The 14,394-nt window shown below is 46.7% G+C and overlaps 1 protein-coding gene across 2 annotated transcripts in view; it reads left to right on the forward strand.

Moving 5' to 3' along the window:
- Nucleotides 1-14,394, forward strand: part of LOC8038037 (protein UBASH3A homolog) — a 47,973-nt gene that overhangs the window by 16,213 nt on the left and 17,366 nt on the right. For both annotated transcript variants that reach the window (XM_029986706.4, XM_042287132.1), the window contains 3 exons: nt 1,710-1,905; nt 8,630-8,747; nt 10,645-10,767. In XM_029986706.4, coding sequence (XP_029842566.1) covers nt 1,710-1,905; nt 8,630-8,747; nt 10,645-10,767 — 437 coding nt within the window. The remainder of the gene's footprint in view (nt 1-1,709; nt 1,906-8,629; nt 8,748-10,644; nt 10,768-14,394) is intronic.

A 14,394-nucleotide genomic window follows, 5' to 3' on the forward strand; every position in this document is an offset into this window, starting at 1 on the left:
GATTGTGCCACGAGTGTCGGCGATAGAAGAAACCGCCGACGAAGTCTGCAGGCCTGCTGCTGCCGATCGCGCCCCCAAATGCACTGTTCCAGCAAATTGGAATAGATCTACTTAGACTTTTCTTGCCGTCGACGCAGGGAAGCCATTGGATAATCGTGGCAACTGATTATCTCACCCTGTACCTCGAGACAAACATACTCCCGTCGGGAACCGCTGTGGAAGTAGTCAAGTTCTTCATTGAGTCTATCGTCCTCCGATACGGCGCTCCCCTAGTCCTGGTTACGGACCGAGGCTCCTCGTTCATGGCACAGCTGACACAAGAGATACTCCGCCTGAGTCACACCAGCCATCGTCCAACATGGGCATACCACCCGCAGACCAATGGGCTGACGGAGCGAATAGAAAAGATCATCATTGACATGATCTCGATGTATGTGGACATGGAACACAAGACGTGGAATGAGGTGTTGCCCTACGTCACGTTAGCGTACAACACGGCGGTTCAAGAAACCGCTAGGATTACACCTTTTCAGCTGGTGCACAGCAGAAAGGTGACAATGATGCTCGACGCCATGCTGCCTTACGACCCAACGGACGTCGGCACCAACGACGTCCAGCTGGTCACCCAAAGAGAAGATGAGGTACGTCAGCAAGCCCGTTTTCGGATAAAGGACCAACAACGTGTCGACGCTGGCCGGTACAGCCTTCGTCGACGCGACGTGTAGTTCCAGCCCAGAGACAGGGTGTGGGTGCGGACGCCCATTGACCATCGTGGCCTCGGCGAGAAACTGTTAAAATGTTACTTTAGATTCTACAATGTTATTCGCCACCTTGGGGACTTGAACCCCAAGGCGCTCCCTGACGGAACCCAACCATCAAGACACCACCAGCCACGACCCGGAGTGGTACACGTGGTTTGACTCAAGCTATTCTACGCGCGTTAAAATTGTGACGCTGCTTGTTTATTTCATCTCACTGTATTTGTTTCGCCATTTTGTTTTCTCGTCACGTTGCATCGAGACAATCCGCTTTTAAAGGGGGGAATAGTGCCGCGCGCAGGGCCCAGCAAGCAGCAGACGGTCGCAAGATTTTAGAAAATTTGCGTTTATTCTTACTACCCCGGGCGTAAGGGGTGTGACATAGGATGGATTTTATTCTTTCTCGCAACCGAGCAGACAAAAACAAATTAAGAATACAACCATTTTCATGCTGAATAAAGCTTCTGCTGCGACCTCCAGGCCTCTGTCAGCCGTCGGATGGCCGTGCTCTGCACCACAGCACCCTCGCCGGCGTGCTTGCACATTGCAACACACTCACAGCTGCTGGACGGCACACCTCACCATTCTAGTACTCCCTACCCCAGACTTTTGGAAACTGATTTATGGGTCTACTCGGAACCAACCTGTAAAATCTTTCTCAGCAGGGCTGGATATCTCTTCCGTTTTCGTATGTTATCGAGAGAGAAAAGAACCTTCTCGTACAAGGTAATTGGGAATGGCTACAAGACTGATGCTTGGGCAAACCTGAGGCAATTTAGAGAGGGGAAAAGGCAAAAACTAAACGTTCAAGCTACTTCGGGGAATTCGAAAGGCCCTACGATTCGGTGGCTGGGTTGCCAGGAGTTGTTGACTGTGGCCGTTTTGCTGAACGAGACAGGAATCGCGTAGGTATGCCGTGGCTGAGTGTGTATTTGTGTGGGCTCCTTGCAGATCCATAACGATAGCCAAGAATGTGTTTCTGGATGGCCTGGACAATGTGGTTATCCAGAGGAGGGTCCTGGGGGCCTCCCAGGCGCCGCCAAGCCCCCAGCTGTCCCCCAAGCCTCAGCCGGCCGAGAGGGAGGACAGGGGCGCCGCTGCTGCCAAGGAGAACATCTACGAGAACCTGGGCTTCCTCGCACAGAAGGCAAGTTTGGGCCGCACCCCTGGGCCCGTTTGCTCGAAGCACTAACCGCGGCTAAAGTTAGCCGCAGTACCTAGGAGAGGGATTTTGAGATCACGTGACTGGCTCGGCAGGGATGCAGGAAAACATGGCGGTGCCCCGGTGAGTGAGCGCCGCTCGCTTTGGAACTGATATGTCGTTGTGGTTGCAATATCGGGCGCGTTAGTCAGCAACGAATAATACACAAGGCTTTAGCTTTGCCTTACCTCACTTAAACCACAAAGCATGGGCAACGACATCGCCGCCTTTTTTAGATAGTGTCTCGATTCTGGGCACTCCTAAGCCTAAATGAACGCGATAATTGTCGACATAGAAACGTCTTTGGAAAGCGGATTGTTGATAGCACACAAAAGCAGACGGCGTCCCAACAGACCCCTTTTCTAAATTATCCAAGCACCGAGGCGCATGCTACGACTGTAGTTGCACGCGTCGCACGTGCTGGCGTCTGCGGTAGTAACCGTTCTAAAGCAAAAAGTATAAAACAAAATTTTGCCCTGCACGCGCGTTCGTTAAAGCCTTATTATGATTTTTTACTTCAAATATTTTATAAGAGGAGGGCCAGCGCGCGTGAACCGTAGAATTACACTTCCAGCGTTCTCCTCGCGATGCTTGGATAATTTAGAAAAAAAGTCTGTCGGGACGCTGTCTGTTTTTGTGTGCTATCAACATTCCGCTTTCCAAAGACGTTGCCATGCCGACTATTATCGCGTTCATTTAGGCCTAGGAATGCCCAGAATTGAAACACTATCTAAAAAATGCGGCGATGCCATTGCCCATGCTTTGCGGTTTAAGTGAGGTAAGGCAAAGCTAAAGCCTTGTGTATTATTCGTTGCTGACTAACGCGCCCGATATTGCAGCTACAACGACATATTAGTTCCAAAGCGACCGGCGCTCACTCACTGGGGCACCGCCATGTTTCCCCGTATCCCTACCGAGCTAGTCACGTGATCTCAAAATCCCTCTCCTAGGTACTGCGGCTAACTTTAGCCGCGGTTAGCGCTTTGAGCAAACGGGCCCTGGTCTGTCGCTCGGAGGCGCCGGTCGTCGCACTTGCTACCCAGTTATAGTCGAGAGCAGGACCGTGCCACGCAAAATTTGCTTCTTTCTGTTTCTTTTCCTGTTGGCAATTTGACAATTGTTAGAGCAGTGGTTCTCGACTGCTGAGTGTTTCAAGGTTCCCTTCGAATAAGGTAGTAGCATGTCCTCTTCTAAATTGGCTGAAGTGACGGGGGACCCCATCCACTGAGGGTGAAGTGTTGGTATTGGACAATTACAATGACAAAGGCTACACCGAGAAAACTAAATGCATGAAAACCAACTTCAGAACTCCGAATTGGGGATTAATCAACCCTACTCGCCCGGCGTGTATGGTTTGGTCTCTTTAATTTTGTAAGACAACCAACATCTATAAAAACAGCCTTTCCACTCTTGCAAAAAAGGAAGAGCAGCGGAGCTGTAGCTTCTGTTTTCGGCGGCGGCTTCCCAGCCGAGCGGTGTGCTCTTCTTTCGGAAGAGAATCTGAAGCGCTCGACCCATTGGCGCTGCTGCGTACGTCGTAGCTCCTTCCGCACCTGGTCTTCTTTCCCTGAAGAAACGGCACGCGGGCGACCCATCGTGAGTCCAAACCGACACTGATAAGAGCGTAGGAAACAGAGCACAAAACAGACGAAGACGAAGAAACATGCGTGCCGTGCACTGCGCTCGTCCCATGTGTTTCTTCGTCCTCGTCTGTTTTTCGCGCTGTTTCCTATGATAAATTCCCACCAACTCGCCCAACTACTCATTCTTCTATGATAGCTGCAAAGGTTGCCGCCATCTATGAGCGACGGCGGCAACAAGACTGGTTGTCTAGTTGCCGCCGTCGGTTATAGATGGCTGTAGCTGTCCAGAGGTTTGTGTAGTTTGTCAACATTATTTTGGTACCGGACATGATCCTGGGGAACCTAGCCCTTAACAGCTCCGCTGTAAAAAATGTTTTGTTGCTTGGTTTGACTGACAATCAAGGGCTTCAGGGACACTAAGTACTCCTTTAGAGACTCCAAAAAGTCTGAGAGCCCCCACTTGAGAACTACTGGGTTAGGGGATTTAAAATATATAGACCGACACGCGGGCTTGACGTCACGGAGCTGCGGCGGCGCTGCGATCGCGCCGGAGCCGGGTGGTGTGGGCAAAAAGTGTGCACGTTTCGCATGGGCGTCATAGCATTTCAGCATGCCGCGAAGCTGTGTTGCCGTTAATTGCACCGAAATGTACCTACAAGAAAAGTAGCGGAGTGACTTTTCACAAGTTCCCGGCAGACTATGAAAGGCATAGAAGGTGGATAACATCCGTGGATCGAAAAGAATGGTCGCCTCACGCGAACGACCGTTTGTGCGGCAAGCACTTTCTTGAACGCAAGTGCGGCATCCTTTTCAATCTCAATCCCGAGGCTTGCTTATGTGCAGTGAAACCGTTGTCTGATCGAGACCACCCAAATTTTGTTCCTATGGTGTTCGGGCACAAAGCACCGGCCAAGCGCTTGATGGAGGCTCGCTACGCCTGTGCTACCCAGCAGAAGGGGATCGGCAGAAGGGGATCGGCGACAGAGCGGCAGTGTTGTAGGCGTTACCGAAAAAAGTAACGAAATACGTTACTCGTTACTTTCAAATAAAAGGTATGCGTTACTGAGCTACGTTACCTAAAAATAAAAGAAATGCGTTACCGCTACTGATAAAAAGTAATGCACGTTACTTCTACGTTACTTATAAATTATGTTTTAACACGTTTTATGGTTTTGTCGATACAGGTATGCATAAGCTCATATATCAAGAAACATTATGTTGAAGCAGAAACTGAACTTAAATACTTTATCTCTTTTTACGGTTTCACCCAAATACTCACAAGAAAGAATGCAAAGAAAAACATGGCTTGACGCCTAAAAACACGGAAAAAATTGAAGTGTAATTTCTTTAAGACTTGGGAAGTGGTAACGAGTAACATAACTACGTTATTTGAAATAGTAATGGAAGTATGTTACCCGTCACTATGTCGAAAAAGTAACGAGTAGGTTACTACGCTACTGAAAAACGTATTGTGTTCCTGGTAACGCCATTACTTGTAACGTGTTAGAGCCAAGACTGCAGAACGGACAAAGCATTACCGCTTGTCATGCCTTGTGGTCATGAGGGTAGGAAAAACATCGTAGCTTGACTTGAAGACGCCGTGTGTATTTAATCAATTAATAAATACACTTTCGCAGATCCACAGTCTGCTGATCCTGCCGGCATTGCGGAAACCGACTCGAAGTAATCGTAGGCCTCGAGAGACTTGTACACCTGCACCGTGTCGGCCGTGAACTGGCTTGGCGAAAAAACTAAATAAACGACGACGTGAGCCGTCGACTTCGGTGGCAGCAACTTCACGTCGGAAATCCAGCAGGCCTTGTTTACGGCATACGGGTCCTCGAAGGCAACGCTGTCCACGCGCAGTTTGTTTCGATACCGCTGCCGTTCAGGCTCGGGTAGCGAGCTCAAACAGTCGGGCATAGCATACAACATACGTTGTCAGGAAATACGGCGCACAAATAAAGCTAGAAGCGTCCCTAAAACGTCAACAATGAGCGCACGCCACACAACGCAATGGCGAAAACACGGAGAGCCGGGCCGCTTTTTCCCACATAGCTACTGTGCATGCGCAGCCTTCCGGCCGTATTGGTAAACAGAGCCGCTCCGCGTGTCGGTCTATACAAAATGAAGGAACTTAAGCCCATGGCTAGTTTATGATAGCGTAATTGCTGAAATGAGTGCTCATCACCTCTAATGAACTGGTTTGCATGGTCCCCTGGCTGCCATACCCACCATTAGACAGTTTTAGTGCTGCTAGCTCTTGTACAGTTGTTGACCGATTTTTTGGACCTCGCAGGGACAGAAAAAATGACCGAATAATAGAGCACTCTGAAAAATCAAAAAGACGTGTCCTTGTTACATCTAAAAGGGCTTTAAAAAGCCGTCAAGAGTGCCTTGTTGCAGGTTACGCCTGCGCACCTTGCTTCAGATTACGCCTCCGCCTGCAGTCAGCCACTTTCTCTTATCTTGAGAATCGCTGCCTTCTTTTTTAGCGTTATGGTCGAGTACTTTCCGTGCTTCTTAGCGACACTTTGGGGCCATAATGTCCAAGCCAGCGTAGTCCGAGAACACGATTCACCGAGATGAGATGAGATGCGCAAGTCCACGACTGCAGTATGGCGAATGAACAGGTCAAAATGGTAACAATGATAATGATAATAGCGTGCAGCTAGAGGAAAAAAGCCGTAGCAGTAAGCGCTGCCATGCCATACCAAGCCAATCCATGTGGAGCCAACATAGAATCTAAAGTGGTGGCTTCTCAGAGCTGTTTTCCACTGATCGCTCGCAATGATTTTGTCCGGAACATTGGTAGTGAATATGCAATATTTCCATCGGGTAGGTCACGGTTCCTCCTTTAGGTCTGAAATATCAAACAAGTCCGAATTATCGGCGCCCAAAAAATCGGTTGGTGACTGTATACGCGAGAGTTTAGTGTCTGCCATAAATGACCTGGCCATACCGATTTTAGCTGACCATTCCCTAAATGTCAGTTGGATCTCCCGCATGCTTCAGCGCACCCCAACCAACCATGCCCCTCAGGATAAATAATAGAAATTTAAGGCATTTCCTACCTGTACCCTGACTTTCTGCGGTGTAAGGAGGCTACGAGTGCATGGCAAAATTTAACTACGGAGCCTTCGTCAAGAATCTTATGGTGCTGCCACCCTTTATTAGTGCCATTGTCGAAATAATTTGATGACCCACTGATATGCTATGCAGAGCAACAACTTTGGCTATGTTTTTAAGAGTCGTCCATGTGTCAGCGACAAACCGCACAATGAGCAGATCACGGCACTCACTCTCTGTCTGGATGATAAACATTTTTCTTGTGCACCCCTGCAGCTGTACGGCAATCCGGGTCGACTGTGGAAGGTCTCATAGTGTGTTACTGAACTGAATTTCATGTTAGAGAGCCAAATCATGGGCGATCGTGAAGCCGACACGAAGACTACGGCATTGATGCTGCTGCCGTGACAGTTCCCTCTTTGAAATCGGTGCTCGCGAAAGCTCCCCGCAAGATGCACAATGCAAAGTTCCCAAAGTTGCGTGCCTCCTCACTATGCTAGCATTTCTATTGCATGTCGCAGCTTAACTTGAGACTCGGGTATGAAATAGACACAACGTAGAAGGGACAGAAAATGGGAAGAAAAGACATCGCAAACTCGGCTAAAGATTTTCAGTCCCACCTCCTTAGATACACACTACCACAAGGTCACCAAACACGTAACTTTCTCTTTGCCAGGACACAATAAACCAAGACACAAAAAGGAACAACTAAAACAGGATGAAGGGATGCACCCTCAAGTTACAAAAAAGATAACAGCCAGGACAAACCTTCTCAATTTAAGCTAACCCTCCACTTTTACAAAAAAAAAAAAAAAAAAGAAGGTTTATGCTTTGTCGTACATCTGACATTACACCTGCGAACAACATCTACCCAAAACATAAATACAAAGACGCATCCTCAAAAAAGAAACAAAAGGTAGAACTGGAAAGAAGCTTTTCCAACTCTACCAACCAAAAATACCAACTTAAAAGAAAAAAAGAGACACTTCTGGATTCACTTAAACAAAGTGTTTTCACGCTTCCCTTTCAAAATATTTAAAAACACACACACACACATATACAGACATACAAAACTTTTTAGTCTCAAGAATGATTACAATTGAAAACAAATGTGTTAGTTAATAGATACAAAACTTCAAAGTATAAAACGGAGAGGATGAGGATGGGAACAGGACATCTTTCATGATGTCCTGTTCCCGTCCTTGTACTCTCTGTTTTATACTTTCAAGTTTTGTATCTCAAGAATGCTTCGGCATTGTTCCCCAGCTGCAACCATGCCCGACTAATACAGTTACCAATCGATTTTATTTGAATGGTTTCCCTTGCCGGTCTTTTACTGTCATTCACTTCTCTATGTATTATTTCCGTTCCTGACCACAAAGCAGTGCAATTACCGTATTTATTTGAATATAAGGCGGTCACGATTATAAGGCGAGGGACAGTTGAAGGACCCAAGAAAAAGGAAAAAAATTGTCATATTGCTATACTGAGCTTCGAATATAAGGCGGGGTATGACTTTGAGACTACGGATTTTGGAAAGAAACCTCGCCTTATATTTGAATATGAATAAATACGGTACTACAATCATTTATGTGCTTTGCTATTTCCGAATGGGACCCCAGTCCCAGGTTAAGTTGCAACATGGTAAACATCCACCAGGTCGCCTCTACTTCAATATTATTTTTATTTTTTCATTTTTATTGCATTCTGGGCTTGCGCACTCCCGACCTGCACTTTTCTCTTATGTGGTGAGCTCTTGTGTACGATCTACTAAAACTGTCTATGCCTCATATGAGCTCTTTCTCCTGATTGCTTGCAACATTCATGCATGTCTCTACGTTCTCTACTTGGATCTTTTGTGTCATGTCGTTACTTTTTTCCCTCTAACCACTGCATAATTCTCGTAAAGTACACAGTAACGAAATCTCGGTATCATTCAACCGATTTCTTTCTTATCTTTCTTTGTAATCACTACTGCTACTATATCAAGAAGAATTCGCATTGTTTTGTCTCCACAGAACAAGCAAGAGGAATCTAAAGCCAGCGCATCTCCGAGAAAGTTGTATGTGGTTCGGCACGCAGAACGAATTGATTTCACCTTTGGAGCCTGGCTTCCTATCTGCTTTGATGCTGCAGGTATGGCTAACCAGGACTTGGGCAGTTAGTTTTTGCACTTTTGTGGATGATATAGTGCGGTGGTTTGATTTGAAGTTGGAGAGCGAGTTACACTTGGGGGGGGGGGGGGGGGGGGGTTTCAATTTAACTCATGCTTGATTTTGGAGTAAAATTGTAATTGTAATGGGAAAAAAAAGGTTACCTTTTGGATGCACTTTTGGAATAGGAGACCCAGTTCAGAATTAATTAGAAGGAAGTGTACTACTTTGCCTTTTTTAAAGGGCAAGTCCGGTCGAAATGAAACCAAAATAAATGACTGGTATCGCTTTAGTGGCACGAAATAAAATCACAGCCAAAATACTACATCAAAGGGATGCCGCATACTCCACCAAAATCGATTTTAACCCCTTAAGTGCCTTGGACAAGCTGAGCTCGTCGGCCACTTTCTGGCAAAAAATTCCGTGGACGAGCTCAGCTCGTCCAGTGGTTTTTTCGGTAGCCCTCAATTCCACGGACGAGCTAGGCTGGTCCGAGTAGTTTTGCGGCGCTCGTCCGTGTTAAGTGCCTAGTTGGCAAATATTTTTTTTTTGCCTTTGCTGATTTTTGGCGTAATAAACTTTTCAAATTTTATGTGTAATACTAGAGGAATAACAATTCAAAATAAAAAAAAAATATAACACTTTTAGGTTACTTTTGGAAAAAAAAATTTGGCACTTAAGGGGTTAAAAATGCGACCAGCTGGATTTTAGCGGGCAGCAAGCGGGTTATGTTTTAGCCCAACAATACTGGGCAACACATAACGCAGCGCCCCCGTGATGCCCCATCACGGTGGTGCCGCACTTTACTCCGCGCGTTGTACCGCGTACCGGGGCACCACAGTGACGTCACATCACAACTGTACAGCCGATGATTAGTGTTGCCATCCCTCTCGATTAGATAGTTTCGGTTTTTGCTGTAGACGCCCGAAATCAAACTTTGAGCCATAATACTTATGGAACTACCTACACACAATATGAAGAAAAGAAGTTATAACTCTTAATTCAGGGAGATTGACTGAGCTGAAAACAGTCGTAATCCAAAATTTAAAAACATTGACCGGAATTGCCCTTTAAAACCTGAAGCTTTCGGGTAGCAGTACCCCTTTAGTCCGAAGCTCTTCCTTCGAACTTGCTCAACTCGACTATTAAAGGGACCACGGAATAAATGTTTGGTAGATTAAAGTTTCACTAACTGCATATCACACCGTGCGGCGCAAAAAGTTTCACTAATTGCATATCACACCGTGGGGCACCAGTCAACTGACAGTGAGGACAAAAAGCCTGAAACGTGATGTTTGCTGTGAAACTTCAGCGTAAAAACAGGCCATTTTTTGTTCCCTGCTTTGAAAAAGCTTGCCAAGCCCATCGTTACTCACACAGATCTAAACAGTGCCGGACGCATCACAGTTGAATGCGCCTCACGAACTGAACATGAGAATGTGTCACCAGTCACTTGGAGCTCAGTAACAACCAGTCTCTGAGCGATTAGTATTTGGGTTTGCTTTTGTGGCTGAACTCCAACACTGTCCAGTGCACGGCACATGCTTTGAGCATTGCCAACCTTGGCTCGTGGCTGGCGTGAACATCGGTGGCACATGCTTGCAAAAGAATGCTCGACAGCCTGTTCTGGTCCCGAGTCGAGGAGGTTTTTGCTGCTGAATTTTCTCGGGTGTTTTTTGTGACAGCTAGTGTCTGGGGCTAAAAAGGAATGCACGCCCTAATATATCACAGACGTCGGTGATTACTTCTGAGCAGCATTTAGCTAAATCGAGACAAAACCTTTGTGATACCTTGAAGGTTCACCGGCAGCGTCAGCCAAACCTCGTGAAAGAAGTAGATGCATTGAGAATGTTACTTTATCACGCCCTCTGCATTCCTAGGGAAATATACAAGACGAGATTTGAACATGCCCATGACCGTTCCTGAGAGGAAAGGAGGGTATCAAGACTATGCCAAGGATTCACCTTTGACTAATATTGGCCTGTATCAGGCAACTCTAACAGGTATGAAACTTTTCTTTTTTTAGATGAACAGATTTTATACTAAAGTTGAGGCTTGGGCAAGTTGGTACATACTTCGGAATGAAAACGGCGCAAAAAGACGAGGACCAGACAAAGAGGTAACACGGATGCAGCGCTGCGTCCGAGTTACCTCTTTGTCTGGTCCTTGTCTTTTCGCTCCGTTTTTAATTCTGAAGATTTATACATGTTCTTGAAATTTTGAAATCACTTTGAAAGCAGCTGCAGTGGCTGTGTATCCTCAGAGCATTAAAGGCTTCATATTTAGGTCAAAACTGTACAATGGCACAGTTGGGGAAGCACTGCTATGACCTTGTAAATGCACTATGCATCAGAAAGGCAACTTCTCGTGTTCTGCTCCTAAGATCAAGATAGCCGCCATGCCTACTGGAGGGAGAAGTGCGACTTGTAGGCAAGGATTTTTTGTATCTATTTATTTACTCTCAAGGCCAAGGCATTACAGAAAGGAGGCTGGGAGATGCATAGCATAGTGCATTTACAAAGTCATAGCAGTGCTTCCCTAGTTGTGCCATTGTACAGTTTTAACCTAAATATGAAGCCTTTAGCGCTCTGAGGATACAAGGCAACTGCAGCTGCTTTCAAAGTTATTTCAAAATTTCAGTCGGCGCAAGTTTTGAGAATGAAGGGGTGGAAATGTAAATTAGTGCGGCTGCATGGCACGCCAACCTTGTACTGGTGGTCGCTGGGGAGGAAATGTATGATAGCGGCAGAAAGAGAGAATCACTGAGGGGAGAGTTAAAATGATAAATCTTATGAAAGAGACAGACTAGACATTTTATGACGCAATGAAAGTCTAAGGTTTCCTTTACAGTAAAACACGGCTTTTAGAGCGCAGCTCTTAGGCGCATGTTTCCAGCTTGAGCGGCATCGCCGTCGCCGCCACCGCGCAGTGCATTATGGGTAAATTGCCCGCTAAATCTAGCAGAAAAATCTCCCCGCTAAATCTAACGGAAAAATTTCCCCACTAAATCTAGCGGAAAAATTCCCCCGCTAGATCTAACGGAAAAATTTCTCCGCTAAATCTAGCGGAAAATGTTCCCCGCTAAATCTAGCGAAAAATTTTTCCCGCTAGATCTAGCGGAAAGATTTCCCCGCTATATCTAGCGGAAAAATTTCCCCGCTAGGTTTAGCGGAAAAATTTCCCCGCTAGATCTAGCGGAAAAATTTTCCCACTAAAGCTAACAGGAAAATTTTCATGTCGTATTACACCTGAGACTGCGGTGGAAGAAATCGGAAGAACTTTCAGTAGAAGGAACAGACACAGAGAACGTCTCAAAGAGAATGTGTCTGTTCCTTCTACTGAAAGTTCTTCCGATTTCTTCCACCGCAGTCTCAGGTGTAATACGACATGATTAGCTACCACCAGCTCGCCTGCACACTCACAGTCTTTTCAGGAAAATTTTTCCCGCTAAATCTAGTGGAAAAATTTCCCTGCTAAATCTAGCGGAAAAATTTCCTAAATCTAGCGGAAAATATTCCCCGCTAAATCTAGCGGAAAAATTTTCCCCGCTAAATCTAGCGGAAAAGTTTCCTCGCTAAATCTAGCGGAAAAGTTTCCCCGCTAGATTTAGCGGAAAAATTTCCCCGCTAGATTTAGCAGAAAATTTTCCCTGCTAAATCTACCGGAAAAATTTTCCCACTAAATCTAGCGGAAAAACTTCTCTGGAAGGTCATGTGACACCCCCCCCCCCAGGTCACGTGACCCCCTTCCCCGAGGTCACGTGGGGGGATCCTCAGGGGGAGGGGGGGTCACGGGACCCCCTAGTGGACCGGTCACGTGGGGGGGGGGGGGGGGGGGGTGTCACGTGACCCCCCCCCCTGAGAACACGGACACCTCAGTACCCTTCCCTCCTCCTCCTCAAGAGCTGCGCTCTAATTCGGTGCATCCAGAAGATGCGATTACCGTAAAATCCCTAACAAACGTCCTCCCCATCAAATTCATGCAGTGTCCTTACGAGGCTCCACTCAGCCGTCACGCTACTGGTTAGAAGAGAATGCACTGGCATTCCAAACTTGATAGACTAGAAGGAAACGGTGGTCGTTCTTGCACAAGAACTAAGTGCACTTTATTTTGCCATGATTGCAGCATAGCAAAAATGCAGTAAACATATGCAAAACAAAATACTGTTAATTGTGGTGTAATACTAACCGAAATCAATGTAACAAGAATGGATTACTTCCAAAACCGACGCACCCCATCGCGGCGAAATACCATGCAGTGCACTCTGGGAACTAGTTGGCCACTCAGTTTCGGTTTCGACTGAGCAGCTTCATCTCATGCTATCACGCCACGACCGAACGCGCTGCTTGCGTTTTCGATTATCTGACTTTTCACGAACGCACAATACAGTCGAACCTCGATATAACGAACTTCAATGTAACGAAATCCTCGATTTAACGAAGTATTTTATTTTTCATAATTTCTTGCCCATAGACCCCATGTATTTTTAGTCCCTATATAACGAAGTCTATTTTGCTGCTATTTCAATATAACGAAGCGCCATTGCCATAGAAGGCAATAAATAAATCAACTCTAAAAAACAACTTCGCAAAAAAATTGTGGTTAAAAAAAAAAAAAAGTATGCGCAAACGCGAGCGCTTGATTGGTTGCTTCACGGGGACAGGCCTTCCAACGTTCCTAGGCTGCCCGAGGATGCGGCGCCGGTAGCGCCGGCGACGCATGCGGCAAAGCGGATTCCGCGAGGCTGGCCAGAAAATGCCGAGCAAAAAGTTAACACGGCATAACAGCATCGCCACTGACATTAAAGCTGTTTGGTTTAGGCGGTGCCAATGTTTCCAACCTACACAACACTCTTGACCGTGGGTAGCGCGGGAGCCAACTTCAGCGGGGGAGCGACGTGATGGCGCGACCGCGCGACGCGACCGCACGGGCAGTGGCGTTTAGGAGAAGACCGAAAAGACCGATTATCGTCTTGCGAGCGTGATATAAAGCAAAGGCGCAAGCACACTGTGGGTGCAAGGGGGCAAGTAAACTGTGCGGTCAAGAGTGCTGTGTAGGTTGGAAACATTGGCACCGCCTAAACTAAACAGCTTTAATTTTTAACCGGGCGGTTCACTCACGTGCTTGCTGCCATAAGGAAACGTAAAGTTCTTTCTTTGGATGAGAAAGCAAATGTTTTGGACGCCATCCTGAAGAAACTGCCGAGATCACGAGCACTCGGGAAGTGCTCGACGCAGTGGACGTACTGAGGAGGTACACGGCGTCGCATGGGCAGCAGGATGCCGTGCAAGCGCTCTGGGCGCTCGAACGCCGTATGACGCCGCTGCTACTGTCGGCCAAGGCGCAAGCAAAACTCGCGGACTACTTTGCCCCAAAATAAATGTCATTTTCGGTGAGTTTTCATACCCGTAAAATGTTTCAGAATTTTTTTTCGCATGCTAAAGCCAAATTTCGATTTAGCGAAATTTCAATGTAACGAAGTAAATTGCGAATTTTACCGACTTCGTTACATCGAGGTTCAACTGTACACTCATTCTTGAGCGATGCAAAACGAAGACCGGGGCACTTCCCTTGGTTCCTGAAACACTGGATATTGTGCGTGCGTATGCGAACGTAGTAAGTCGTGGCTT

The sequence above is a fragment of the Ixodes scapularis genome, unplaced genomic scaffold, assembly GCF_016920785.2.
Source record: "Ixodes scapularis isolate PalLabHiFi unplaced genomic scaffold, ASM1692078v2 PGA_scaffold0__279_contigs__length_252992795, whole genome shotgun sequence".
NCBI lineage: Eukaryota > Metazoa > Arthropoda > Arachnida > Ixodida > Ixodidae > Ixodes > Ixodes scapularis.